We start from the raw sequence: 26,768 nt of genomic DNA on the forward strand, positions 1-26,768 counted from the left end.
GCCATGTAGATACTTATAGACGGTGACTTTACAGTCAACTCTTAACCTTCTGTTCATTAAGCTACACGGCTTGAGCTTCTCTGGTCTCTTACTGTATGGCAGGTTTTCCAGACCTCACATGATTCTGGTGGCTCTTTCCTGAACCCTTTCCAATGTGTCCTAGCACAGCATCTCCCAGCCACATGCAGGCTTGGCTTAGCCCTACTTTCGGGGTGAAGCTTGAGGAAATCAGAGCCTGCAATGGAAGGGCTTCTTAGTATTTAAAATGAGGGAGAGGGTCTAGCCCCCCACTTGCTATTCCCTGAGGCAGGAGGGGTGGGGAGGGAGGGGGAGCGTTCCGGGAAGACGAAATGGCCTCTGCACAAGCTGATCTGGTGAAAATCATCCTTTTAATAACAAGGTTTAGTACAAAATGAAAAGGCACAAGAAACGGGCCCAGTTCCACATACCATAATGGTGCAAGGTTTAGTGGGAGGAGATCCCGACCCCTGAGCAGGAGGGGGTCTGCAGAGGCATTTAGGCATGAATGGGCCCTTCCCTCTTGCTCTGGTCTTCATACACCCTGTGAAAGGCACTTGATGGCCCAGCAGGATTGCTGCACTTAGGCAGCTGGCATTTTCTCTTTGGCTCCTGAAATGAGGTGCCCTCTCGCTGAGAGGGTATGGCAACCAGCTTTGGACAATCAGACACCCACCCGTTGGCGCTTGTGTTTCAAGGGCTTCCCCTGGCGCTTGGGTTTCAGGGGCTTCCCCTGGCCCCACATCCTGTAACTAGTGTCACGGTGGCGCTGCTGGGGCTTCTCTCTCCCATCCAGGCAGGGGCCCGCTCCAAGCCCTCCTTTCCCCACTCCCCAAGAAGAAATGCTCTGCCTCCACTGACCTAGTTCTGTGATTACACATGCCCAGCTGGGATGGGCTCATGCACTCCCAGTATCTCTGGTATCTAAGGCAGATGCACTGCATGGTCTTACATAAAGCCCATCACAATGACATCAGAGAGCTTCGGGGGAGTGGGGATTGGATGTGGCTGCCGGTGTCCCCCAGATCCAAGGATTATGAAAGCTGCAGTGTCGACAGTGGGTTCCGGTGGGGACATCAAGGAGCACTGCACAGCTCATGTCTGTGCTGAGATCCTCTCATATCCAGAACCCCCCGCCCCCCCATAGGGTGCCTGTGTGCGAGGTGAACCCTAGCCCTGGCCCACGCCCTCTGTAGGGGTGGAGGTGGGAGGAGACATGTAGTGGAGGTTGGGACTGTGAGTGGGATCACGACAGACAGCCAGGATCATTGGCTTCCTTCACTATCAAGAACCAGAACGGCCAAAGGACGACAAGCAGAGCACCCTTGAAGCCAGAGGAAAGGCACTGGGGGTGGGGGGTGGGAAACGCTTCCAGCCCTCTTCTCTTCCCCCCTCGTATGCTCCTCTCTCTCTCACACACACACACACACACACACACACACTCCCCCCTTGCCCAAACTGAGGCTGCTTGTCCCTCCCGGTCTCCTCACGGCCTCTGTGGCCGGGCACCAAAGATGGCGTCTGTCTCGGAGCTCCACTCGGGGTCGTTGCGCTGCAGGAGCTGGAACGGGGCTTCCTGCCTGCGCTGCACGAGCAAGAGGACCAGCAGCAGACACCAGAAGAAGAAATTCACCCAGGCGGCCGCCTGTCGGAGTGGGGAGAATCGCATGCAGCAGGGGGTTGGTGAAGCACGGCTGTGTATCGCCCTCCCTGCTGTCTCCCTCAGACTCTTCCTCCAAAGCCCCCGCCCCAGGAAGAGGTGGACAGACCATTGGCTTGTCCAGCTGTCTGTCCTGCCTGCTCCTTCATCAGCAAACACCTGGCTGTACCACTCCTGGCCCACGTGGGGTGGGATTCCCTCCTTCCCCAAAGCACGAGGGTGTTCGACTACAAACACCAGGGGCTGCCAAGATACTAAACCCGGCTGCCTGGAGTCCCCCAGGCTGACTGCACTGCAGCAAGCGGAATTTCCTCACACTAATTGTAAAGGGACTGGCTGTTAATTGGATGCAGCCCACCTTCTTCCCTGCCCCCATGATCTCCTCTAATGGGACGGGGCCCAAACCAGGGGCTTGAGAATAATGGCTCTCACAAGCCGCTCAAGCTGAGTTGGTGCTGCTGTGCTTCCACATTTACACAGCCCTCCTTGAAAATCTTGGGGGCAGGAGTTCTGCTGTTCCCCCCGCCCCCATCAGCTGCCACCCCCCGCCCCAGAGTTAATTCTCACCTCAGCACTGTAGAGATTGTCGTAGAACCTCACTGCATTATACTGTGGGGACCACTTTACATGCTGGGCCTCTTGGCAGCTAGAGTGGAGTTCAGAGAGGACAGAGCACAGATTAGCTGGAGAACTAGAGGAGGAGAAATCCCACAGGAATCGATCCCCCCCCGCCCCTCTGTGCTGGACCTTTGCACCAAGTCAGAGCCTGTGGCTGCTGGGAAAGTATTGAGCAGGGGGTTGGACTAGATGACCTCCTGAGGTCCCTTCCAACCCTGATATTCTATGATGCGATCCTGCTGGGTCAGGGAGTCCCTCTGGACATTGGGAGTGAGGTCCTCCCCTGAGAGAGAGAAGCCCACCTACCTTTTCACAAGTTTGGTTTGGAGGATGGATGAGCACAGAGTGTCCATCCCAACCCGGAGGATGCAGGCCGAGACCAGCAGGAAGAAGAGGATCACAGCAGAGACTGCCAGGTTCACAGTGAGCCAGGTGTGATCCCTGGAATGGGATGGGGGAAGAGATCAGTGGGACCAGGCGGTGGGACTGACTGGCTCTAACTCCCCACCCCCATATGTGCCCTCTGCTCACCACCGCCTCTCGTCCATGCAGCAGCTGTAGATGCCATAAAGCAGCACTGCGAAGCAGTACACAGCGATGAGGATGGAGATGGCGGCGACGAAGTAACAGAGGGAGATGTTACTGAAGTGAGACAGAGCGAGGGCCGAAATATTCTTGTCTACGGACCCATAGAGGATACACTGGCCACCAAACTCCCCCTGGGAACAAGAAAACAGAGACAGCCTTCATGGGGGGGAGATTCCACAGCACAGGGGACATGGACACTTCCATTCGGCAGCATCTCCATTGTTTTATAGCAAGGCATTGAGGCCGTGCCTAGTCCCTGACCAAGATTGGCAGGGGGGAAGAGGGCGGGACTCCACCAGCATCTGTCTTTAAGATGCCTGTATGCCCCTTGGGGATCTGAGGCCCAGCTCTCCAAAGGTATTTAGGCACCTCACTCCCATGGGAAGGGAGTTGCTTAAATACTTTTGAGGATCTGGGCCAGAAACCCAAGGCATATGGTGTATCTGTCATCTGGCTGGCACACCTGCAGTCACACATTTGCCCAGCCCCACACGTGCCATACACAGCCTATTTCCATGCTGGCGCTGCAGCTGTGTGTGTTTTGCGCTAGGATTTCTGGGGTGTGTCCCAAGGCCCTTAGCACCTGAAGCTGCTCTAGAAACTGGTTTGTGGTGTATTGTGGGAGAACTTGTCTGTCCTTCCCAGACCCCTGTGTGAAAGTGGTTTTTAGCCTGTCACTGAGCCACAGGATCATGCTAAGCCCCCTGCTTTGGAAGTCTCTAGGAGGAGCCCCTTCAGTGTGTCAGACCCCCTAAGGGTCTCCCTTCCTCCAGGATAAGCCATGCAGCTTCACCTCCTCCTTTGACTGGACCTCTGGGCCTCCAGCTTCACACCATAAGCTCTGTTGAGTGAGTCCCTGATATAGACCTGTCCACTCCTCAGGGATTAGTGCACCTTGCCAAGCATCTGTAGTGACACCAAACAGCATCACAACAGTCAGGTTTATTCGTTCACTGACACACAGCATAGGAAGCCCTTTGGGTAGCACAGAGACCTGAAGGTTAGAGCACAGTCCATTCGGGTTAGTCCAGAGCCCAGCCAAGCTGGAGTCAACCCCTTGGTGCAAGCTGTCTGTCACTGCATTTGATCTCCTTGGTCAGGCTCCTGACTCCTTCCAGCAGCCCACTCTTATCTTCCAGTCTTCACACCTTCCCGCTCCCTTATTCTCCTTCTGGGGAAGGTTGCTCTGCCTCCCTGCCGCCGGAGGTGTGGAAATCCCTGTCCCTTGAGGTCTTTGGTTGCTAGGCACCAATGTCCAGGTGATTGGATTTGCCATTGTCTTCTCAAATGCTCTATTGATATGGGGGCCCAAGCCCCAGGCAGCTAGCCAACACCCACATCTCCTAGCCTGAGCTGAGAGCAAACGTTCCCTTTCTATCCCCACTGGGGAACAGTGCAGCACACTGGAGAAACTGAGGCAGACAGGACTCATAGAAATATTACAAAATAGTCCTACTTTGTCTCAGTTTGCTACAGTTTTGCAGAGGCACTTCTGTCTCGGCACTTCCTCCCTCTGCCCATTCCAACTCGGGGACACACTACGGAGCCGTTGGAGGAGACATAAGTAACTCACAGGTCACATAGGAGGCTGGTGGCGGAGCAAGGTGTGTGACCAAGTCTCGCGCTAGCTGGGCCATCTGCCTGCCCTTCCTCTCTGCAGTAGCCATGCTGGGAGCAGAGAGCTGGGGCATTTTACCATCAAGTTCTTTAACCCTGCCTGAAGCAGGTCTAGGTTCAATTGGCAGTACCCAGTCTGGCTAGCTCCTCCCAAGCCCCTGAGCGCTGCCGGGGGAGAATTTGCTCCGATCCTCCGTGGAGACCAGGCCTGAGAGCCTCACAGCTTGGCTCTGTCACTTGCCTTCGAAGCTCTTAGGGCCAGGACTGATGACTTCCTGTGTGGATGTGGAGCCGGATAGGTGCAGCCAAATGGAAAATACAGTAATGGCCTCTCTGGGGCTGAACAGGAGGGAGAAGAACAGCAGTGGGAAACCAGTGTCTATGTCCTGGGAGACACAGGACCCAGTGCCCCAGATGGGAAGGTGGGGCCTGTCTGTGCACAGGGAGGGGTGTGTGTACGTAGGCGGGGCAGGAAGGAAACTAACTGCTGGAGCTTTCCTGCCTCTTCAGGGGCCTCAGCTGACTCACATTAGCTCCAGGGCTGTGCAGCTCACATGACAGGCAAACGCTTCCCGCACCACCTGGCAGGTAGTGATGAGTCTTCCCAGGGCCTTTTTAATTACCCCCTGCCCCGCTCGGCACCCCGTGCAGCTAGTTAGTGGCCACTGGCTGTCCAGGGATGGACAGTTTAAAGCGGTGGAGGTGGTGGGATAGAACCGAGGTGGTGGGATAGAACCAAGGTGCAGGGGCGGCAGGAGAGAAGCCGCTGGGTGTAATGGCTGGGGATGCTGCAGATTGCGGGTGTTTTGGGGGCAGTGAGACTAGTGGGGGGCGCTGCTACGGCTTGTGGACACGGAGACACCACAGCCATGGCCAGGGTGCACACTGGGGCCGGGTGTTTCCCTTGCCTTTTTCCACCGGGGGAGCTTTCACCCAGCCCCTGCTTCCCCCTCGCGCGCGCGCCCCTTCCCGGACAGACCGGGCCCCCCCCGGGCAGGTACCTGGGTGACAGTCAGGGCCGAGGCGCAGACGACCCCGCAGAGGAAGGCAGCTCCATACAGGGCCAGTTCCCCCAGCTGCAGCGCGGACACCGCCATGTTCCCCTCGGCCAGTCCAGGGCCCGAAGTCCCAATCCCCGCCCCCTGGGAGATCCGCCCCCGGCAGCCTGGGGAGGCTCCAGCGGGACGCCTGCTGGAGGCCCGCTCACGTGTTGTGTCCCCCCCCCTCCATTTCTGTGCTGAAATGAGCCTGTCCCTTCACCCGCCCCTAGTTAGTACCGCGAGAGAGACCCCTGCTCCCAGCAACACCTGCCCCCGCCGCTGTGTGCTGGGCTAACACACAACTCCACCCCTCTGGTGTGCACAGCATGGAGCCTGTCACCCCACATTGCGCCAGGCGCTGTACAGCACAGGCAACCTAGAACGGGTTACCCACAGCCTCAGGCCTTACCACGCAGCTGGAGGGCTTGGAGCACCACTGATTTCCACACCTGCCCCTGCCAAGCACAAGGGGCTCCGGCCTCTGGGCAGCAGGCATCCTAGATCAGCTCAAGAGGCCTAATCCCAAGCACATGCTGCCCACATGTAAACCATTCCGTGTGAGAGCCTCTGGAAAGGCTCCCCCGCAATTATTCTTCCTCTGTAAATCATAACCAAGTGCTCCAATACATCCCCTTGGGTAGGAATCGGTTGCCATCTTCACTAGCAATCCTTGTCCTGCACTCATTACCACAGTACCTGAGTGCCCCCCCATCAGTGCATTAAGCACCATGACGGACATTTGTTCTCATCCTCTCGCTAGCAGAAACGTGTGAAGGGTTTGGATTGTTTTCTAGCAATCTATCGGTAGGTATGCAGCAATGTGTGAGATAGAGATGGCAGGGTCAGAGGAGCATGGAGTGGTAAGGTTTGTTCTGGTCTTTAGTTCACATGCCACAAGCCTGGGGTGGCTCAGCTTCCCTTACGCTGATCCCCTGATATTTCTCAGTTGTAAAAGATCCATTTGTGTTTGGTCAAATTCCTAGCATTGGCTGTACACACAGAGTTCCAGCTGCAAAGGTGCTTCGTCCATTGATTTCCACCAACTTCACTGTAAGTGCTGGGGGATTGGGCCTTTTCCAGACCCAAGCCTCTATTAGCAGTTGTGTTATCAACTGGTGCTTTCTGAGCCAGTACCCTCTCTTGGAAGATGAACTAATAGCTAATCTTGAACAAATGACTTGTTTTCTATTGGTTTCATATTGCTGCCCATCACCTTCCCACGTGAGCACTTTCCAGTTCCTCCTTTGGAGAGAAATGAGCCCTGGAGTACTGGGGTGGAAGATAACAGAGAGGGTTTATTTTTGCTCTGGTCCCATCTCCCACTCTCGGAGGATTTGTACTCGCTGCTGGGAGCTGTGCCTGTGAAGCATCACAGGAAGACACAATCACATCCTTGACACGTTACAGTGAGTGTTGAAGAGGCCACAGCCCAGCCCTGAGCCTGTGCAACTCTGCATCGTTCCCAAAGATTGGCCATATAGTGCTACTGAAATGCAACTGAGATGTGGTGATACATGGTTGAACCCCCTTTCACGCCAAAATAAACACAGTTACAACAGCCCTGGAATCTTTCACATGCTCAAAGAGCAGTCAAGTCCTGCTGTTTAAAGCCACCCTCAGAAAATGTTGCGGGCCCCACTTTATAGACAGGCTCAGCTCCTCTTGCCAGGCTTTGATTCAATGTTTGAGAGGAGACAGACATGGCAGGCAGGGGGATGGGTGAGGGTAGGGCCCCTAGTTTATGGTGGTGGGTTAGGAAGACAGAAGCAGGTCCCTCAGCTCTGAGAGCCAGAGCGCCCTAGCTGTTAGTTTTCCCTTAGCTGCCTGCAGTAAGCACTGGCCCACATTCCAGAGGAGCTTCTAAGGGGCAGCCTCGAGCAGGGGCAAGACAGGAGGTGCTATAGCTATCCAACCCCATGCAACAAGGGAGAGGTCAGCAAGCAAATCCTCTGTCCCCAACAGCAGCAGTGTCTTTATTAAACAACCAGGTGTCAGTACAAGGGTTGGGGAGTTGGAGAAATGCTGCACGCTGTCAGGAAACCCCAACTCCAAGGGGAGTGCTGAGGGTAGGGGCACTCATCCCTCAGGGGAGGACATGGCTTGGGGCCAGGGAGCTAAGATGCTTTAGTTAGACTATGGAGTCTGCTGCTGTGTGCTGTACCTAGATCACACAGAGGCCCTAAGCCCTGCAATCACTTCCCCTCTCCCACACATACTCTCCCATCACCTCCACAGCAAAGCCTCAGCCATCATACAGCAGAAAACCCTGGATGGCTCTTGGAGGAGTGCACAGTTCATCGGTGCAGAGGTAACAGGCTCAGCCTGACCCACAGTCTGGGCATGTGGGAGGCACTGTTGAGTGCAGAATGTGTCTTCAGCACCCCCTGCAAAGTCCAGAGAGTGCTAGGTAGGCCCCCTCCACCCTGGAAGAGAAATTCCTCTCCTGAGGAGTTTGGCTTGCGTGGAGGCCCCTGACTTCATCCAACAAGGGATCCTCAGTAGTACAGGGGAGGGATGAAGGGCCCACACTAGGTTTGGCCATGAGCTGAAGTCCTGGAGGGGAGAGGTCACTCCTCAGAGAGGCAGGTAGAGGGAGTACTCTGAGTGGGCCCACTTCTTCACAGGCTTGCTGGTCCTGCCAATCATGGGCAGCTTCTGGGCATAGCGGGAAATGTGGCTAGGGCCATGATGCTGGGGGAAGCAGGTCTGGAACAGTCGGCCCTGGCACCGCCGGCCCACCTGCCGACCAGCAATCACAAAGCTGAAGTGGGGTGGCCCCTGTGGGGAGAAGCGGCACTTCTGGAAAACGTCACGGACCCCGGGGCGGAGGCCCTGCTGGCGTGATGTGCTACGAGAGCGGGGCACACTGGCTGAGCGATGCAGGGCCGGCCTGCCTGGTGGGTAGTCTGCCCGGGGGCTCTCCTCCTCCCGGGGGCTCACTGTGGCATTGGCTGTCAGCTGGGGCATCTTGCGCACCACGTCCCCTGTGCCAAAGGCTGGCTGCTCTTTCTTCGTGTCCAAGACCTTGGGGCCAGGAGGTGTCGGCTCGGCTGACTGCAGCCCCGAGCCCGTGCCAAAGCGGGTGGCCAGGCTGTCTCCAAAGAAGTCATAGAGCTCCCGGTAGGTCTCGTGCAGGGAGACAGTGGGAAGGTCAGCAGAGATGCCAGTACCCAGCTGGGGGCCCCCACTGCCAAGCTGCAGCAGGTGGCTGGTGATGCCAAAGCTGAACTCCACTTGGGGATCTTGCAGGGGGCTGAGCCAGGGAGAGCTCTCCCGCCGGCACCTATCCCTACGTGGCCTGTCCCCCTGGGCTGACACTGACTGCGCCTTCATCTTCAGCAGGCGTTCTACCGCCACCTGGCAAAGGAAGAGCTGCTCTGGTTAGAAGCCCTGGTCTCTCCGCTCCTTAACCCCAGCTACAAACCCAGCCGCACACAGCAGCAGACTGGCGGATCCCTGGCTCAGCTGGGCCTCTGCGTGAGGCTGCTGCTCACAAAGCCCTCTCTGCCCATCCCCATCCCTGATATAAGGGGCAATGGAAAACCCCCTTCACCCTACCCAAGGAGAAGTCAAGTCACCCCCATCCCTTTTCTGGCAGGGGCCCTGTATCTAGTCTGACAGGCCAGATGCTCTGCTACTGGGAGATGGGAGCTCAGTGCCTTCCCTTCCCTGAGAGCAGGGGCTTCTGGACTGCCTGGAACTGCAGTGAGTGTGTTGGCCGTACAGGCAGAGCCCTAGCCCAGCCCTCTCCTCTGGATGGGTGGGGTTAGACTCACCAGAATGGCACCGTACACCTTGTGCCCATCGGCCTTCACCTGAGCATTAGAGACAGAGTAGTCGTCGAGCACAGCCTGCAGGTTCGCCCAGTAGGTGGAGAGATGGGGGTAGAGGACTCGCTCCACAGCCTGGAGGAGAGAGCAAAGTTCCATCCCAAAAATGGCCATTTACTGACTGGGCTCAAGAACCAACAGCACAGTCACTGCATGAGAAGCTAAAGTACCGGCCAGAGGAGCTGAGCCAGGGTCCTCTGCCTTGTGTGTGCACAAAAAGAGATGGGAGTGGGGCACTGTGCAGCGGTTACCAGCCCCTGCAGCAGGTCACCACTTCCTCTGATGCCCCCACAACATAGAGGGACCCAGCGTAGCCACCAGCCTGGGATAGCATCACTGCTTCAATTCTCAGACCTACCTCCCAGGGAAACAGGGTGTTTGGCCCGGGTACCACCATCGTCTGCTTGCCTCCCTCTGCCCAAAGATCATGTGTGATCGAGAGCTGTCCCTTACCTTCCACCCCAGGGCATGCAGCCCCACCACGGCCCCATAATGAGAGCAAAGCGGGCGCACCGGATCAGCCAGCACCTTCTGGAGGGACAGCAAGATCTGGTGGTACAGGCCACTGACAAGGTCGCCATGCGTCCTGAGGGAGGAGACCGAGCAGAGGCTGAAAATCCCTGGAGATGGGACTCATCGTGCATCCCCCCCAGGACCCTCCCCTACCCCATCGTGCTTCGTCAGAGCTGTGGGCATAAAAGAAGGGAACTCCAGACACCCTTGGGGCACAGTGCCCTGCCTGGGAGAGCAGGGGCAGCACTGGACTCTGAAGGAGACTCCCACTGACACCAGACATGCTGGTGACTCCCCTGCCTGGGTGGTGGGGGTGGCAGTGATTCCTTTCAGCCCCTCCCCGCCAGGCCGCACCAGAAGATATGGCTCAGGAGCATTGCAGCGTAGTCCCGGAGCGTCCAGTGGTCATTGAGGGGGTTGATGGATGCGGCAAGTGGCTCCAGCACGCAGTACATGACGCTGGCGATCAGGCTCTTGACATAGGAGCCTAGGCACAGGTAGGGATTCTGGATGAGGCTCTTGGCGATGTGCAGCAGGCGGTTCAGCTGCTCCAGGTCATGGCTGACGGACTTCACCTGGCCCAGGAGAAGGAAGAGAGCAAAACGCTCGTAGCTGCCAGAAGGAGGGCATGGGCTGCCCTAGGGGAGCCACACGCTTGGGAGGGTCTCCTGTCCACCCCACCCTGTTTCTCACGTGGGTCATATGTTCAAGGGCCTCCTGCTCCACTCACCCCACTGACCACGTAGACAAAGTAGGGCAGCAGGGCTGCGATCTTCGAGTTGGTCTGCAGGTCCTGGAGGGCAACCTGGGGGAGGGGAGTGTCAGATAAGGGTCAGAGGAAGAGGGGTGCCCCAGCCAGGAAATGAATGGAGAGCCCCAGTCTGGGGGGTGGGGGGGAACAGGGAGGAGAGGGGTTGCACCACGGTTTGTCATGTAGCCATTCTCCCTTAGTCAGGCTCCCCCCACAGGGCCAGCGATCCCTGCTGCATGTCCTCCTGAGCCACTCGAGCCATCCAGAGCTGGTGGGTAATTCTCCAGCTGGACCACTGGTGCCAAAACTTTCAGGGAACCTTCCTCTACTGGGTTGCATCAAACCTGGAGCAGAAGTAGCTTCTGTGGAGGCTGGGGCTCTACAGTCCTTGAAACACGCCCCCATTCAGGCCAGTCTGAGATAAAGGCACTGATCCCCAGCCCCGCACCCACCTTCATTAGCTGTGGGTCATCCCCAAGCACAGCTCGGGTCACATGCTGGTAGTACTTCAGCAGGTCATCTGAGAGAGTGGAGACAGCACTGGGCACTGGAGGAAAAGCCAGGAAGGCAAAGGTTACGGGAATTCAGTGGAGACCCCTCCAAAGCACCATGGATCCCTAGGAGGGCAGCAGCAGCCCGAGCCCCAGTACAGTGTAGAGACCTGCCATGGGGCATTGTTCAGAAAGGCGATGGCAGAATGGGGGTGGGGTCAGGCATCAGAGAATGACCAGGGGAAAACTCTCTGAAGAGATTGGGATTGTTTAGAAAAGGGACAGGAGAAAAGCTGATAGATAATGACTGGAACAGAGAAGGGAGATCGGGAGCTTCTGTTCTCCCAATCTCCTCACACAAGGACAAGGGGACAGGAGCGACTGAAAGGTGGCAAAATTCCTAACTGATAAAAGGACATACTTTTCCACACACTGTGTGATTGGCCTGGGGGACTCCCTACCGCAGGATGGTGCGGAGGCCAAGAATTAAGTGAGATTTAGAGGGACTGGATGTGTATCTGGATAACTAGGACAAGCGAGCATTGGGTAGTTAATGCTAGTAAAGATTTGGGAGGGGAGAGAAAACCTCCTGGCTCAGGGCTTAGTTTGAGAACAACTTAACAGGGAGTAGGATGAGGTCATTGTTAGCTCTGCAGGGCAGCAACTGTCTGTACAGCACCCTGCACAGGGGGGCCCCATCCTGGTTGGGGCCTGTATGTGCAGCTTCAATAAAAGAGGGAGATAAGGGCAAGGGAATGGGTTACTGAGAAGTTCTTACCAGCTCCCTGTGGTTCCAGATTTCCTTTCCCATCCAGATAAGAGACATGAACTACAATGCAAGTATAGATGCTGTTAAACAACCTGGCTGATCCCTCCAACTGTCCCTGGGCCAGGATGCTCCCCTTCTCATGAGGCAGCCTGGGAGAGAGTTCTAGGTACCCAAGTCACAGAGCATGGGGCATCAACCCCCTCCTCACTAGCTCTGAGGAGACCCCACTTGGGATATCGTGCTCAGGTCCAAGCTACGCATTAGGTGCAGGTCCAGGGAAGAGCCACTAGCTCAACAGCTTGGATCTGAGTGCCAGAGGAACTAATTTACAGTGGAAGCAACATGTGTCTTGCCTGGCTGAACAATGACTAAAGGAGACTGGTAAGCAATCCTGACGGGGAACTATCCTCCCTGGGGGCCTCCATTGCGCCCTGCTATGGGATAGATGTGGTGGGGACAGACAACTGTCCCCAAGGCAGAGGGGCTAGGTGGGTGTCCTGCTGTTTGCAGACAGGGGGACGGGATGTGCCCATGGGACGCTCCCCAGGGAAGGAGCTGGGAGCCCTGTAATTTGGGACATTCAGAAGTAGGCTGCCCAAAGCCCTAGAGAGAGAGAGAGCCTGGAGGGAGAACCCTGGAGGATGGAGTAACCACACACACCCTGCCCCCCCAGCAGGGTGACACACACCTCTCACTGCTGTCTCTGCACAGCCCTTGGGGAGGTTGGTGGCCAGGGCCAGCTCCACCAGATTGATCTCACGATCCTCCTGGAAGTAGAGTTCCCCTTCCTTTATAGCACGGAAGGGAAGGGGGTCCTGGGAGCCATAGCCGCACACCACCTGCAAGGACACCAGACGGTCACTCCCTCGCCAGGCCCATCTTGGGGACAGCTAGGCCTGCCACCACCATCAGTGGCCCAGTGGAGAGGGCTGATCTGGGCGCTCTTTGAACTCCACCCTGCTAGCACCGGTCTGTGGGCAGGAGAGAGCAGCAGCAACAGGCGGGCTCCTGGCTCAGCCTCCCGCTGCCCCCTCTCCTGCTCGCTCACCTCCACGTTGCTCCAGCGAAGGGCCCGGTTGAAATCCTCCACCGTCAGTTTCCGGCGTTTGGTGTGTTTCATGAACTGGGAGCTGTTCTGCAGGAGGGGAGAGGGAAAGTGAGGAATCGGTGGGACCAGCCCCAAGGGCGGGGGGTGCGGCGTGGGGGGGCTCGAGTCTCCAGCCTCAGGGACAGCCGCCCACGGGAGGCGAGGGGCTCAGACCGCTCCTAGGGGCAATCCCTCCCCGGGGAAGGGGGTCACAGGCCGGCCCCCCAGGCCCGGTGCAGTCTCCGCCCCCAGCGCCGGGCCCGGCTCCCGCACCTGGGCGGCCTCCCGCAGGCGGTAACACACGTCCTCGGCCAGCAGCGCGGCCACCTCGTCCGTCAGCTCCAGCCCCGCGCTCTCCGCCATCAGGCGCACGGACTCGCGCGGCAGCTCCACGAAGCGCCGCTCCTCGCGCTCGGACATGGCGGCGGGGGGGGGCACTTTGGGGCAGAGGAACTCGGGGGGGGGGAAACCGGAGTTCACTCGGCTGCAGCTCGAGCAGCCTCAAACCCTTACTCCACGGCGCAGCTAGCCCCGCCTCCGCCGCGTCTCAGCCAATGAACAGGTGGTGTAGGGCAGTGGAATCCCAAGCGCCTATTGGCCGCCGTGCAAATCTATCCAAACCCACGTGGGAACACGGCCTGAGGCCGCCAGGGGGCGGGGCGCGTCGAGCTCCCGGGACAGCAAAGGGCGGGGCTCAGAGTTCTGGGCCCGGGGGAGCGGGAGCCGCAGGAGTTCGAGTCGGGCTCCTGCCTCAGCGGCGGAGCGGGGCGCAGGCGCGAACGCTCCCGCTGCAGGAGCTGTCAAGCTGCTGTCCCGGGCTGTTCCCCGCTTTGCACCAGGCAGGCTGGTTTTAGGGCTTCTCTGCGCATGGGGAGCGTCCCCTGTCACTCCACGGACCTAGTTACACTTGAGTGGGTCCAGGGGCTTGGCTCGTGTGACGTTAACTTCGTGTATGGACACGCCCGTGCCGGAGTAGTGCTGCCTTGCTGCAGGTTTAGCTGCCCTGCAGGGGTGCCGGCACACACTGTTAATCCAGAGTAACGCCCAGCTGTAGATGGACCCATTGCCCACATATCTGCACCTCAGTTGCCAATTTAGGAAAGTATTCTTGTCCAGGGCGGTACTCCAGCACACGCATAAAGCACATTGATTTAAGCATGTGCTTAAAAAGTAGGTGCTGAAGTGCTGACCTGACTAGGAATGGGTTTCAGAAAGCATTAAGTACTTTCTTAAATTGAGGACTTACATCTATTTCCACACTTAAATAAACGTGGGGTGATATCAGAGGGGCTGAATACTGGCAGCTCTGCACTTCCTTTGCTTGTCTTTTGGGAGGCCGAGAAGAGAAGCCACAAATCTTCACTGCCCTCTCCTTTAGTGACAGTATAATGCAGCCCCCTCGGTAAGGGGGAAGGGAATGATGGTTCTCAGGACCACCAGCAGCCTGGCAGCCATTCAAAACATGTTCCCCTGTGATATCCAGCCCCACACAAATCCCAGATCCTCAGTCTCCCCTCCCCCACAAAGAAGCAGTGTCCCGACCCTAATGTATTAGCTTTACCTTAAATCCCTGCTCTTGTATAACATACAGCACGTGTAATGAAACAAACATTTTATTTAAGAAAATGGAGATTCCACAAGCAACAAGTGAATGGTGGAAACAAACAGTTACAATACAAAACACAATAAAATGCAAATTAGGGCCTACATTTAATGATAGTACAGAAGGACCAGGATCCAATCAGTGAATGGGTACGGTGTGCCTGAAGTCTTTCTCCCCCCTTAGACTGAAGCAGTCTTTTGTCACCATTCAAGGGGCCTTTGTCCCACCCTTTGTCTGTTCAGTCTCCCAAGACACAGCCACCCATTTCCTCCCCTTCCCTGTGTTTGGTTGGAGTAGATTTGCCAGCCAGATCAACCTCCAGCACTATTCTCTCATAGGGGAGAAGCAAGTCTACTTTGGATAAATACATCAAAATTTGCTAAGGCCATGTTAAACCTCAAGGTTTCAGAGTAGCAGCCGTGTTAGTCTGTATTCACAAAAAGAAAAGGAGTACTTGTGGCACCTTAGAGACTAACCAATATATTTGAGCATAAGCTTTCGTGAGCTACAGCTCACTTCATCGGATGTATTCAGTGGAAAATACAGTGGGGAGATCTATATACATAGAAAACATGAAACAATGGGTGTTACCACACTCACTAACGAGAGTGATCACTTAAGGTGAACTATTACCAGCAGGAGACAGGAGAGCGGGGGGGGGGGGCAAGGGGAGGGTACACAACCTTTTGTAGTGATAATCAAGGTTGGCCATTTCCAGCAGTTGACAAGAATATGTGAGGAAGGTGGGGGGAGGGGAATAAACATGAGGAAATAGTTTTACTTTCTGTAATGACCCATCCACTCCCAGTCTCTATTCAAGCCTAAGTTAATTGTATCCAGTTTGCAAATTAATTCCAATTCAGCAGTCTGTCATTGGAGTCTGTTTTTGAATTTTTGTTGTTGAAGAATTGCAACTTTTAAGTCTGTAATCAAGTAACCAGAGAGATTGAAGTGTTCTCCAACTGGTTTTTGAATGTTATAATTCTTGACATCTGATTTGTGTCCATTTATTTTTTTACGTAGCGACTGTCCAGTTTGACCAATGTACATGGCAGAGGGGCATTGCTGGCACATGATGGCATATATCACATTGGTAGATGTGCAGGTGAACAAGCCTCTAATAGTGTGGCTGATGTGATTAGGCCCTGTGATGGTGTCCCCTGAATAGATATGTGGAAACAGTTGGCAACAGGCTTTGTTGCAATGATAGGTTCCTGGGTTAGTGGTTCTGTTGTGTGGTGTGTGGTTGCTGGTGAGTATTTGCTTCAGGTTGGGGGGCTGTCTGTAAGCAAGGACTAGCCTGTCTCCCAAGATCTGTGAGAGTGATGGGTCGTCCTTCAGGATAGGTTGTAGATCCTTGATGATGCGTTGGAGAGGTTTTAGTTGGGGGCTGAAGGTGATCAGTGCAGCTGGAGAAGCAGTTCAGCCTCCCCTGTAAATCCACATGGACCCTGGAGTCTGCAACTCAGTCCAAACTGGCTCAACTGCTTATGCAGTTACAGTGAAAATCTGTACAGACCAGCGTTAGATAGCGTACTGCACTGCAGAGCTCTACTTGAAACTACCAGACACCAGGCTGCTGCTGTTTAACCTTCTCCCAAGGTTCTGGCTGCACTTTCACCCCCACCTCTTGATCTATGCACATCCTATCCAGGGCACCACAAAGTCCCCAGACCTCCTTGTCATCCTCCTCCTGACGCTGGCCAAAATGGCCAGTTATAACTCCAGGAGGAGGATGTTGGACAGGGAAGTGTTCTGAGACTGTGGGGCCTATTTCCACTCCTCCCTTCCATCACGCATCCGGGCAGAGTGACTGGGCAGCATCCACTGGCTCCCTAGACCCCTTTAAGGAGTAGGCAGTCTAGGGTTCTCTGCTCATTGTCCCCCTCCAGTTCCCTGCTTAGGGTCCTATATCCTCAATCCTGTCCCCAATTTTTTATTAGCTGTATCATTTGGTTTTTGCCCCCCCCTTAGGCTGGGGGAAGGGTCTTGGACCCACCCACCTCTCAGAACTCAGTAGGTGCAGTGAATCGATCTGCGTTAAATCGCATACTGCACTGCCGGGCTCCACTGGAAACTACCAGAGACCACACTGCTGCCCTGCACCCCAACCCCTGGCTTAACCTCACGTATGAAGCCCACCAGTGAGGTGCTATGGAGGAAAGGTGCTATATTGCCTCTAGAATCCCAATCCTAGCCTGGCCCCATTCTGCCCATGCTGCCTCACCTGCATGCCCCTGAGGGAGGTAGTATTGCAGACTCTGGGGCCCTAAATACCTTTTCTTCTTCCCTCCCCCGCACCCTTGACTTATTCCACTTGGGGAAGGCAGCACCTAAAGCCCTGGGGGGGAGCGGGGCCAAGCCTGCTCTGAGCTGCCTCTCCTGGGGCCCCGTCCCTTCCCAGTACATCCCCCAACCCCTTACTGCCCCCTTCCCATAGATCCCTCCCCAGTAGCCACAAATGGAGCGCATAGTACTGCTGCATGGAGAGGAGAACGGAGCTGAACTGGCCAGAGTCAAGGTCTATCCACCCCAGGCCTCTCACTCCTTGCTCTGCAACTGCCCCCCTAGGCATCAACTGCATTTATACTCACCACTCGTGCCCCATTGGCCATTGCTGATAGTCCGCCTCCACTCCAGTGAAGAATCAGCCCCACCCCCGATAACGTGCCAGCACTTCAAATCCCAGTGCTATGGGGCGCCAGAGGGGACACACAGCAGCACATTCGCAAGAGGCTGGGCAGGGTGGTAGGAGAAAGGCCTGCATCCAGTTGGGGAGTACCCGCTCCCCACTCAAGCCAGGCCCCCAGCCACTTCCCCCCAGCCCCCAGGCAGCGGGACAGGCACAGCCCAGAGGGGCACTTGGCTAGGCCCTTTATTCCCTTCCCAGTTGCATGGTACACATAGCAAAGTCCATTTAAAATAGCATCCCCCAGTCTCAGGGTGCTGGCATGGATGTCACTGCCTACCCCTGGCTGCTCTGCCCACATACCGCTCCACCATTCTGGGCAGAAAGCCCTGTAGAAAATGATAGAAGTCCTGGAACAGGAGGCCCTGCTGGGGGTCTGGGGTGAAGCACAGGAGGGTCCGTGTGTCCTCCTGGCCACTGCCCACCTGGGCACAGGCTGTGAACCTCAGCAGCGGCTCTGACCCCATGGAGTCTCCCTCCTGCTGGATTATGGCCTCTGACACCTTCTCCTCCACCTCCAGGGAGCCAGCCTCCTGCTCTGCGTCTGGCTGTGGGCTGCCCAGGTGTCGGAGCTGGCGCCGGATGCGACGCCGGCCCATCCAGACACGATGCCACACAGCACAGCTCCAGCTCACGCTCTCCTCCTCCTCGGGCGCTGGGCCCTCTGCTCTCGGCTTCTTCTTGGCTGGGGAGACAGCCAAGCTTCCTCCCTCATCAGACCGGGGGTGCTTAGACCCCACTATAGGCTGCTCACCTCCACCCTGCTCTGTGGGCTCCTGCCCCAGGGGCTCTCCTGCAGGCCCCGTGCAGCTGCACTTCAGCACATCCTTCAGCACAAAGGTGACGGCGGCGCACACCTTGTCAAACCAGCAGCGCCGGAAGTCCCTAGCCTGGCACAACTGCTGCCGGCTCCCAGGGGAGAGTGCCATCAGCGTGAAAGGGATGGTGATGAGGAGCCCATCGGGGCCCAGCTCCCCAGCCTCCGGCACGCCTGGCTGGAAGAGCCGCACGAGCCCCCAGGCCTTGCCCTTGCTGGATTTGCGCTGGTACTGCAGGCTGCGGCAGTACTTGGCCCCGTCCCGGCAGCAGTGCTGGAACCGCAGCGCTATCTTCTCATTGACGTTGGCTGCCACGTTGTGGCTCAGCTCGAAGGGGTCCTGCACGTTGAAGGGGCCCAACTTGAGCTTGGCACCCACCTCCGAGAGCAGGAAGCTGGGGAGGGGCAGTGCCCGGCCCTCTTTCAGCGAGATCACGCAGCCAGCAAAGTCATGGTCCCCAAAGACACGGAAGAATTCGGCCAGGAGGGAACCTGCAGGGAGACACAGACAGATGAGAGGAAGGTGGCTGGGGGAAGAAGGGGGAAGGGTAAGCCCAGGTGTCAGGATAAGGCCTTTTCCTGTAGCCATATTGTAAGGTCTGAGGTCTCTTTTTAATGCAGCCGTATTCCAAGAAGCAGAAAGTCACGTCCTCACATTCCATCTAAATTACATTAAAACAGGGGTTCTCAAACTCGGGACCGCATTTTAATGGGGTCGCCAAGACTGGTGTTGGCCCTGGACCCCAGCAAGTCTGATGCCCAAGCCCCACCGCATGGGGCCGAAGCCAATGCCCAAGCCCCGCTGCCCAGGGCTAAGGTTACATGCTCCCTCCCAGGGCAGAAGCCCTTGGGCTTCAGCTGCCCCCCACCCACGGGGTAGCTGGACTCGGGCGGGCTCGGTCTCCAGTCCCCCATCCTGGAGTCATACAGTAATTTTTTTTGTCAGAAGAGGGTCATGGTGCAATGAAGCTTGAGAACTACTGTATTAAAACAACATACTATCGGGCTGTTAAGAAGGTGATCCTGTCTTAGTAGTACCCACCACCAGATAAAGAAACAGAGCTTAAGATGGTTAAAGAAAACTTTGTTTGACGACATTCGGTCTGGCGAGAAATCACTTACAACAGTTGTGACTGTAGAATCTATACTTCTATTGTTTTGCCTTTATGCTCCCTACTTTTCTATTGTTTATCTGTATGGTCTCTGGTTCTTTGATTGTTTGTCTGTTGCAGAACTAATTTTGCTAAGTGTAAATCAACTATGGTGGTGGGGTATAATTGTCTTACAATGTTAGGATTGGTTAGACAATTGTTTAGTAATAATTTTAGTAAAATGATTGGTTAAGGTACAGCCAAGCAAGACTTAAGATTCACTATATAAACTGAGGTCCAAAAGGAAGTTCTTTGGAACCAACTCCAGGACACAGCCCCAAGATCAGAGCTGCCAGACCTCAACTCCCTACCAACCACACCGTGCAAAGGCTGGAGTCCCACAGATGACCTGATCCTGACTGGCCTTCAAGAAAAGTACATCTGCCTTATTGGCAGTAGAGAGCATCATATGCTTAGTGTGTGCATTCTGTTTTGGTGATTGTTAATAAATACACATTAAGTAGGATATTACTGTGTAAGGCTCTTTCACTGATCAAAAACCCTATAAACCCATAGAAGATTAAGCTCTGAGTCCATGGAGGGGTAGAGCCTGGAGCCCACGGAGAGGTAAAGTTAGGTGCCTTTTGCCTGGAGCCCTAGGAACTGGGAAAGGGAGAAGGTACCTAAATCAACCAGGTTACACCTTGAGCCCTAAGAACTAGGTAGAGGTGGGAACCTTGCACCCTAGGAAGTAGGTAGAGGTGGAATGTCCTAGAGTGTATGGGCAACAAATTTAGGGTAAAGTTGGGTGCCTTATACCGGAGCCCTAGGAACTGGGAAAGGGTGGGGTGCCTAAATTGACAGAGTTACGCCTTGAGCCTACAGAAGGTGGGGGCCTAGAGTGTGTTAGAGATAATTAGATAAAATTAGAGATAATTTTATGCAGGAAACACAGGGTGGCTGCAAGAGAATCAAGTAGGCAAGAGGCGGGGTGAGGATGGGGAGATAGGAATCCCTGCACAGCCATGAGAACACAAAGGGGCTGGGGAAGAACTTGCGGGGCTCCCAGCCTGCAGGACATATGGGGATCTGGGGAAGGAGAAATTCTCTTCTCTACCCCCTCCCCAGCAATAGCACCAGGGAACCTGCCTGCACGGGACTGCCAACAGGAAACCAGGTTGGATGGACCTTGGGGCAGCAGCTCAGGGGAGCGTTTTCTCTCCCAACCCAAGAGCACGATGGGAAGGGAAACCACCCGAGAGCTGGGACAATCACTCACATCCTTGTACCCAGCTCCCTGGTGATTGAGATCCCCTTCCTCCTGGCCCCCGCTGGTCTCAAGCAGCAGGCCCGTGTGTAGGCTGTGTACATGGGGTGGGGGGACATCCTGCAGGCCATTACCCTCCCACCCGCCCCCAACAGCACTCACACAGACTCTCCGTGTTGGTGCTGGGCTCCAGCCGTGACGTGTCCTGGGGGAAGCTGCAATCCCAGCCGTCCACAATAGCCTGATCCCCATCACCTGGGGAGGAGACAGAGGTGGGGGGGGGGTGAGATAAACACTACCCCAGGGATGAAATGGGCTAATGCAGCAACGCCAGCTGGGTACACTGTGGGGTAACTCCTACCTGTCAGCTCCCTGAGCTGGGCCAGTGTGGGCAAGACCGGGGGGCTGCGCGTCTGCAGGAAGAACAGCACCAGCAGGGTCAGTGCGTAGTTGTTGAGGAGGGGGCCACCTCCAAAGGGGTTTCCTGAGGAAAGATGGGGGCCATTAGACAAGGCGACGGCGGTGTCCATATCCCCAAATCCTAGACCCATGCACCCCCAGCATGATTCCTCCAGATGGGAACTCTAACCATGTACCCCCCCCTAGTGCAGGAAGAGGGAGTCCTTACCCGCCAGGGCCTGCTGCTTGGCCCAGTAGCGCAGTGCATAGACCAGGGGCCGCACCCGCTCATCAGCCTCTGTACAGAGCTGTAGGAAGCGTGTGTTGCAGAGCGCCAGCCTGTCAGAGAGATGGGACACATTGGGAGGGCAGCACCAACCCCCCCCCCCCCCACACACACACACCCTGAGGCACCCCCAACCCTCGCCATTGCCCACTCCACCCCCCACCCGGCCAAGCCCCATGTGGATTTGGAGCTGGTGAACAAGTCTCGGCCACGGAGCCAGGATGCTCCATGTTTCCCCAGAGCGGGGTCAACAGTTCTCTACACACCCTGCCCTGGAGGGATGCTCTAGATGGGAGAGGTCCCCCATCCATCCCAGATGGAGCTGGCTCCCACCCCTGGCTCAACATGGCCTCCCCCCATCCCCCACATGCACTCCCTGGCCTCTGGGCCCTGCCTCCCAGGCTCTGCACCTGTTGTTGATGGAGATATCTCCCAGCAGCCCGGAGTCCTTGTGGCAAAACTTGACGACAGGGCGGCGGGCACTGGGCACTGCCTGGACACTGTGTACACCTGGTACGCACTTCCGTAGCACAGCTGCCACCAGCTCCAGCACCTCGGGCACTGTCGCTGTTGTCAGATCAATGTCACTCAGGATGGAGTCCTCTGAGTCAGAGTCTGGCCCTGCCTCCTCCTCGGCCTGCAAGGGGGTGCACTTAGTGACCAGCACTCATCATGCCCCCCAACTGCAAAGGTCCCTGGTACCAGTGCCTACCCCGCAACCCCCCGATCTCCCGGGGTCCCTGTTACCATCCATTCTCACCTGTGCCCCCTGGGGTCCCTTTGCAGATGCCTGGAAGGTTTTTGTTTTCTCCAGGTCCAGGAACAAATCCAGGTCACAGCCATGGATGTCAAATCCATTCACCGACGAACCAAAGGGAAGGATGGCGCATCCTGCGCACACACAGGAGGCAAAGGTCATGGGCAGTGGCACATGGGGCAGGGACAGACAGACACATGTGCACATACACGGGGCTGGCACTTACCAGGGAAGAACTCTGAGAAAACCTCCTGGAACAGGGTGACCAGTAGGTGTCGCAGCCGCCTCTCACTCTCGGAGAGCTCAAACAGCTGCACCAGCTGTGACATCTGGGAATCCACCTGGGTGTGTGTGAGGAGAGTGAGGGGGCAACATCGTCAAACACACACACCCCACATGTGCCTGGGATTGCACAGCCCAAAACCCCACCCCACCCAGCTCAGCTCAGAACCCCTGTGTCCTTCTTTCTCCCCACCCCTAAACTCTGTAAGCACACAGCCCAAACCCCCACTCCAGGGATCATCCTGGCCCCAGACAGCTCAGAACCTCCCCCATACACACACCCTAGGGCAGTGGTCTCCAAACTTTTTGGCTCGCACACCCCCAGGGTGAAGACTGGAAGACCTGCTGCAGACATGCCGCCGGAGGGGAACACCAGCCGTGGATGTGCAGAGCTGCCGCAGAAGAAAAAGAATGGTGGAGTGCCATCCAGCAGCGCTCCTGCTACTGCGCACCCCTTGGGATCATCTCGCGCACCACACCCCAGTTTGGAGACCACTGCCCTAGAGCACTGTCCCTGCCCCATGCAGCTCAGCAGCCACCCTTGTCAGCAGACAGGACAGACCCAAGGTCCCCGTCCACACTCACATCATCAGCCTGGCACAGGGCCTGGACCAGCTTTTCAGGACTCAGTTGTTCACGATGTGCAGATCCCTGCTTCTTGGGAGGCATGTACTTGAATTCCTTCTTCTCCCGGGGCTTCACCCGCAGCCGCTGCCCCCCCAGGCAATGTTCAGGCTGAGCCAGCACCTTCTCCATCACCTCCTGGTCCTGTAGCTCCACAATAGCATATACACCCTGTGGGCAAAAAGCTGTTAGTACCAGGCAGGAGTCTCATCTGCCCCAGGGAGCCCCTGTCCCGACCTTGGGACTCACCTTGTCTTTATCCATCACCACACTGGCCACGTCCCCGAAGGCCTGGAAGTATTCACTCAGCTCGGAGGCTGACGTACCCTTGTGGAAGCCACTGACAAAGACACTGCGAAGCTCCTGGTCTTGCCGCTTGGCACGCAAGCTCTCCAGCCGCTGGTGCTTCTTCCCCTGCAGATGATCTTGCAGGCTGGGCTCTGCAGGGGAGGCACATGCAGCTCAGGAATGATGGGGAAACACAGGGGCAGAGGAAGATCACATTGTCCCCCTACTGTAACTCCCTCAAATACTGACATCCCTGAGCCAGAGGGCAATCTTTAACTTGCCACTAACCCCCATATGGCAACCTCTGACCTAACACCCCCCACAAGCACTCCCAGTCTGTGACCTGACCTGGGTGGAGACAGAGACATTTACACCCACAATGCTGCTTTGTTTGCCCTGACATTAACTCCCTACCCCCACAAACACACCATAACACCTCAACGCTGACCCCAATTGTGACCTCTGACCTGCATGGTGACCTGACAGCGACCCATTCAGATTATGGTCCAAAGGTGCCACGTCCTCTGACCAATTGTGACCTCTAACCCCAGGACCAGACCTCCCATGACCTCTGATCTAAGTGGTGCCATGACCCCAATGCTTCCTAGCCACCAGTCTGTGATCTCTGACGCTGACCCCTCAACTTCACCCCCAGCCCCCACCCTGGCTTCGTAGCATCCCACCCCCAAGTGACTCGCCACCCCGGTGACCCCGACCCTGCGGCCCTCACGGTTGGCCGCAGTCACATGACAGAGGCGGCAACGGAAGCCTCCGCGGGGCAGCGACTCCACATCCGGCTCCATCCCGCGCCCGAACTACGCGCCACCGGAAGTGTTCCCTCCCTGATCGGCCCTACCAGGAAGCACTTCCGCCGGAATTGCCCCGATCTACCGGAAGTGGTCTGACTTCACTACAGCTTCCGCCGGGGCTAATTAGAATATGCCATATTGGTGGCGTAGGGGTTGACGCCTCATTAATCATCACGAGTGGGGCGCGCTGATTGGTGGAAGTGGGGGGGCGTGTCTTGCGCAGGGTCCGCGGCGAACTGGAGGGGGTGAGCCGCTGGCGGCGGGTCCCTTTGGCTCGGATCGGAGCCTCCCCCACCAGCAGGGGGGTGGTGGTGGGGGGGGACTCTAATATCTAGATACCCCGCCGGAGCACGTGGAGACCCCGCCCTCCGGCTCCTCCTCCACCCCCGGTCGGGGCAAGTAGGGACCCCGCCCCCAATCCTAAATACCCTCCCACTCCCCCCTCGGGCAAGAGGAGATCCCTCCCCGCCCCCTTCCTTCCCGCCGCCCCTGTCGAGCCTGCCCCGGCCTGCTCTCTGCAGCTCGAGCCGTTCCCCCCCGGGTGGCTGCGGCTCCCCCATGGCGCTGTACCTGCTGGCTCAGCGTGCCCATGCCCGCCGGCGGCGGCGGCTGCCCCAGGAGCGGGTGTTCAAGCCCCGGATCCAGTTCCTGAACATGCCGGAGGAGCAGGTGATGCGGCGCTACCAGCTCAACCCTGAGATGATCCGAGACCTGTGCCACGCACTAGAGCGCGACCTGCAGCCCTCGACTGGCCGCAGCCATGCTCTCCCTGTTTACGTCAAGGTGACGGCTGCCCTCAACTTCTACACCTCGGGCACCTTTCAGACGCCGGCGGGCGACGCGGCTGGCATCAGCCAGGCCAGCATGTCCCGCTGTGTCTCCCAAGTCACGACCGCCCTGACCCGCCGTGCCAATGCCTACATCCGCTTCCCCTTCCAGCCTCGGCAGCAGGCCCGCACCAAAGAGGAGTTTCTGCGCATTGCTGGCTTCCCCAATGTGCTGGGCACGCTGGGCTGCACCCACGTGGCCCTCAAGCCGCCCTCGGATCACGAGAACCTCTACCGCAACCCATTGCGATTCCACTCCATGAACATGCAGCTGGTGTGCGATGCCCACGGCATGATAACCCATGTGGTGGCCGAGTTCCCTGGCTCTGTGCCGGATGCCCACATCCTCAGCTGTTCCAGCCTCAGGGGCATCTTTGAGGGGCACCAGAACATGAATGGCTGGCTGCTGGGTGAGCCATGGCCTAGGGACCCCTCCCTTGGCTGCCCCACCTGCCAATCTCATGCACCTGCTGCACCTTACTTGGCTGTCCCCACTCCCCAGTGTCTCCACTCTCCACCACAGAAGTAGGACTCCTATCTCAGCAGAGTAACCTGGATCCCACCCCTAGCCCATCATAGCAGCCCTGGCTGCACCTAGCAGCCAGGGAAGAAATCAAGGCTAACTGCACCAGCCGTGAACCACGGGCCAAGCTCCAGTGATGAGATTGCCCGGGGTGGTTCAAACACAGGTTGTGTGGTGAAGGCTCCATGACAGCTGCTGGCACCTGCATCCCCCACACTAGCCTGAATTCCCCACTAGGTGCAGGGGGCCCTGAGGGAATGCCCACCCACCTACCAGATTCTGCTACCTGCCTCAGCCTGCCCTGCCTGAAAGAACCCCATAGGGGAGAGGGACACATTAGGTCTTGATAGGCCTTTCCTCCCTCTTGGAGCATCATGGAGACTTGCAAATTCTAAGCTGCCCAAGACAGGGAAGGACCCCAATTATTCCATTCCCCACCCCTCCTGAGCCTGCCAGTGCCCACAGCCTGATTGGAGCTGGAAACCTACAGAGGGGAGAGGCCCCATCTTAAAGGCTGGAGCCTGCCATGGGGATGGGTGGAAGGACAGGGACAGCCAGAGGGTCAACCTGCAAAGCATAACCCATGTCTGGTTCTCCACAGGGGATGGCACCTACCCCCTGAAGCCCTGGCTGCTGACACCAGTGGAGACAGCAGAGACAGCAGCTGAGCAGCGATACAACACAGCGCACATGGCCACACAGGCTGTGGTGGGACGTACAGTGGGGGCACTAAAGGGCCGGTTCCGGTGCCTGGACCGGGCAGGGGGGGTGCTCCAATACAGCCCCCTCAAGGTCTGTCACATCTTCGTGGCTTGCTGTGTCTTGCACAATATGGCTGTGGGGCGGGGCATTCCCATGCCTGAGGGGGTAGAGCTGGGTGCCAGGCAACCTGCCCAGGCTTCTCCCCACCCTGAGCCCCTCTCCCAGGAGTCCCAGTGCCTGCGGCAAGAGCTCATCACCAGCTATTTCAGCTGAGGGGCACCCTGGGCCCCTGACCGACATGCATGTGAAGGGGAGATGCAGGGGTTGGAAGCCAGCCCATAGATGTTGGGGAAGTATGTGGTGGTGGAAAGGCAAGGCTCTCTGGGCTGGACTAAGGGGCCGTAGCCCTATTGGAGCCAGCCTCCTCCTCTCCCGCCTTTGGACTGGTGGGGAAGCACGTACCTTCCCTGAGACAGACAAACAGCAAGAGGTTTTGTTTGTGTAGACCTATCCTCACAGGCAGCAGAGTCTAGGATCCTGCTCCTGCAGGAAGCTGACTGAGCTGCTACAGCCATTTCTCCTAATCCAGCCACCCCCAGGGGAGGAAGCTGGCCCTCTGGCAGTGCTGGAGAAGACAGAGGGCACTCTCTTGTGTAGCCACACACACATCATAGATGGCCCCCTGGCAACCCTCCCCTGCTAGGACATTAAACTGGCTCCTTGCCCCTGGAGTGTGCCTGATGTTGAGTTGCGCCTCAGAGGGTGGGGCCCAATCATCCTTTGCTTCCTTCCCAACCCCCTGCTCCCCCCCAGAAGTTGGTC

General features: G+C 57.0%; 4 protein-coding genes across 5 annotated transcripts; 1 reads left to right on the forward strand and 3 right to left on the reverse strand.

Annotated features, from left to right (window-relative positions):
* Positions 1-370: 370 nt before the first annotated feature.
* TMEM179B (transmembrane protein 179B) lies at positions 371-5,632 on the reverse strand. Its single transcript, XM_084632892.1, has 5 exons — positions 5,503-5,632; positions 2,828-3,015; positions 2,603-2,737; positions 2,246-2,324; positions 371-1,663 (listed from the first exon to the last, which is right to left on the reverse strand). Exons 1-5 carry the CDS (start codon positions 5,596-5,598, stop codon positions 1,505-1,507), a joined length of 657 nt encoding a protein of 218 aa, XP_084489018.1. The 5' UTR covers positions 5,599-5,632; the 3' UTR covers positions 371-1,504.
* Positions 5,633-6,816: 1,184 nt separating this feature from the next.
* Positions 6,817-13,442, reverse strand: TAF6L (TATA-box binding protein associated factor 6 like). The gene is made up of 10 exons (XM_084633063.1): positions 13,256-13,442; positions 12,944-13,030; positions 12,584-12,734; positions 11,905-11,955; positions 11,088-11,182; positions 10,615-10,689; positions 10,239-10,459; positions 9,825-9,957; positions 9,318-9,446; positions 6,817-8,898 (listed from the first exon to the last, which is right to left on the reverse strand). Exons 1-10 carry the CDS (start codon positions 13,400-13,402, stop codon positions 8,116-8,118), a joined length of 1,872 nt encoding a protein of 623 aa, XP_084489189.1. The 5' UTR covers positions 13,403-13,442; the 3' UTR covers positions 6,817-8,115.
* A 1,137-nt stretch (positions 13,443-14,579) lies between these two features.
* On the reverse strand, positions 14,580-23,922 carry TUT1 (terminal uridylyl transferase 1, U6 snRNA-specific). Of its 2 annotated transcripts, none has more exons than XM_084633216.1 (10): positions 23,816-23,922; positions 23,047-23,237; positions 22,759-22,968; positions 22,118-22,232; positions 21,895-22,025; positions 21,545-21,771; positions 21,078-21,187; positions 20,811-20,933; positions 20,612-20,704; positions 14,580-18,583 (listed from the first exon to the last, which is right to left on the reverse strand). In XM_084633216.1, exons 1-10 carry the CDS (start codon positions 23,886-23,888, stop codon positions 17,544-17,546), a joined length of 2,313 nt encoding a protein of 770 aa, XP_084489342.1. In that variant the 5' UTR covers positions 23,889-23,922; the 3' UTR covers positions 14,580-17,543. The 2 variants fall into 2 exon arrangements, with proteins under 2 accessions (XP_084489342.1, XP_084489343.1); XM_084633217.1 differs by lacking the exon at positions 23,816-23,922 and adding an exon at positions 23,553-23,659.
* Positions 23,923-24,105: 183 nt separating this feature from the next.
* On the forward strand, positions 24,106-26,677 carry LOC311523744 (putative nuclease HARBI1). Its single transcript, XM_084634045.1, has 2 exons — positions 24,106-25,131; positions 25,846-26,677. Exons 1-2 carry the CDS (start codon positions 24,453-24,455, stop codon positions 26,217-26,219), a joined length of 1,053 nt encoding a protein of 350 aa, XP_084490171.1. The 5' UTR covers positions 24,106-24,452; the 3' UTR covers positions 26,220-26,677.
* The last annotated feature ends 91 nt before the right edge of the window (positions 26,678-26,768 follow it).

The sequence above is a fragment of the Lepidochelys olivacea genome (assembly GCF_965140295.1).
Source record: "Lepidochelys olivacea isolate rLepOli2 genome assembly, chromosome: 7".
Lineage (NCBI taxonomy): Eukaryota > Metazoa > Chordata > Testudines > Cheloniidae > Lepidochelys > Lepidochelys olivacea.

Excerpts from the sequence above, each read along its gene's own strand:
- TAF6L (XM_084633063.1), bottom strand. The coding sequence starts at position 13,402 with ATGTCCGAGCGCGAGGAGCGGCGCTTCGTGGAGCTGCCGCGCGAGTCC. Across the intron at positions 12,735-12,943 it reads TTCGCTGGAGCAACGTGGAG|GTGGTGTGCGGCTATGGCTC; the intron begins GTGAGCGAGCAG and ends GTGTCCTTGCAG. Across the intron at positions 11,183-11,904 it reads TCTGGAACCACAGGGAGCTG|TGCCCAGTGCTGTCTCCACT; the intron begins GTAAGAACTTCT and ends CTTTTCCTCCAG.
- LOC311523744 (XM_084634045.1), top strand. The coding sequence starts at position 24,453 with ATGGCGCTGTACCTGCTGGCTCAGCGTGCCCATGCCCGCCGGCGGCGG. Across the intron at positions 25,132-25,845 it reads CATGAATGGCTGGCTGCTGG|GGGATGGCACCTACCCCCTG; the intron begins GTGAGCCATGGC and ends GGTTCTCCACAG.
- TMEM179B (XM_084632892.1), bottom strand. The coding sequence starts at position 5,598 with ATGGCGGTGTCCGCGCTGCAGCTGGGGGAACTGGCCCTGTATGGAGCT. Across the intron at positions 2,325-2,602 it reads CAAACCAAACTTGTGAAAAG|CTGCCAAGAGGCCCAGCATG; the intron begins GTAGGTGGGCTT and ends ACTCCACTCTAG. Across the intron at positions 1,664-2,245 it reads ACAATCTCTACAGTGCTGAG|GCGGCCGCCTGGGTGAATTT; the intron begins GTGAGAATTAAC and ends CCACTCCGACAG.
- TUT1 (XM_084633216.1), bottom strand. The coding sequence starts at position 23,888 with ATGGAGCCGGATGTGGAGTCGCTGCCCCGCGGAGGCTTCCGTTGCCGC. Across the intron at positions 21,772-21,894 it reads AGGGACCCCAGGGGGCACAG|GCCGAGGAGGAGGCAGGGCC; the intron begins GTGAGAATGGAT and ends ACCCCCTTGCAG. Across the intron at positions 20,934-21,077 it reads CAAGCAGCAGGCCCTGGCGG|GAAACCCCTTTGGAGGTGGC; the intron begins GTAAGGACTCCC and ends ATCTTTCCTCAG.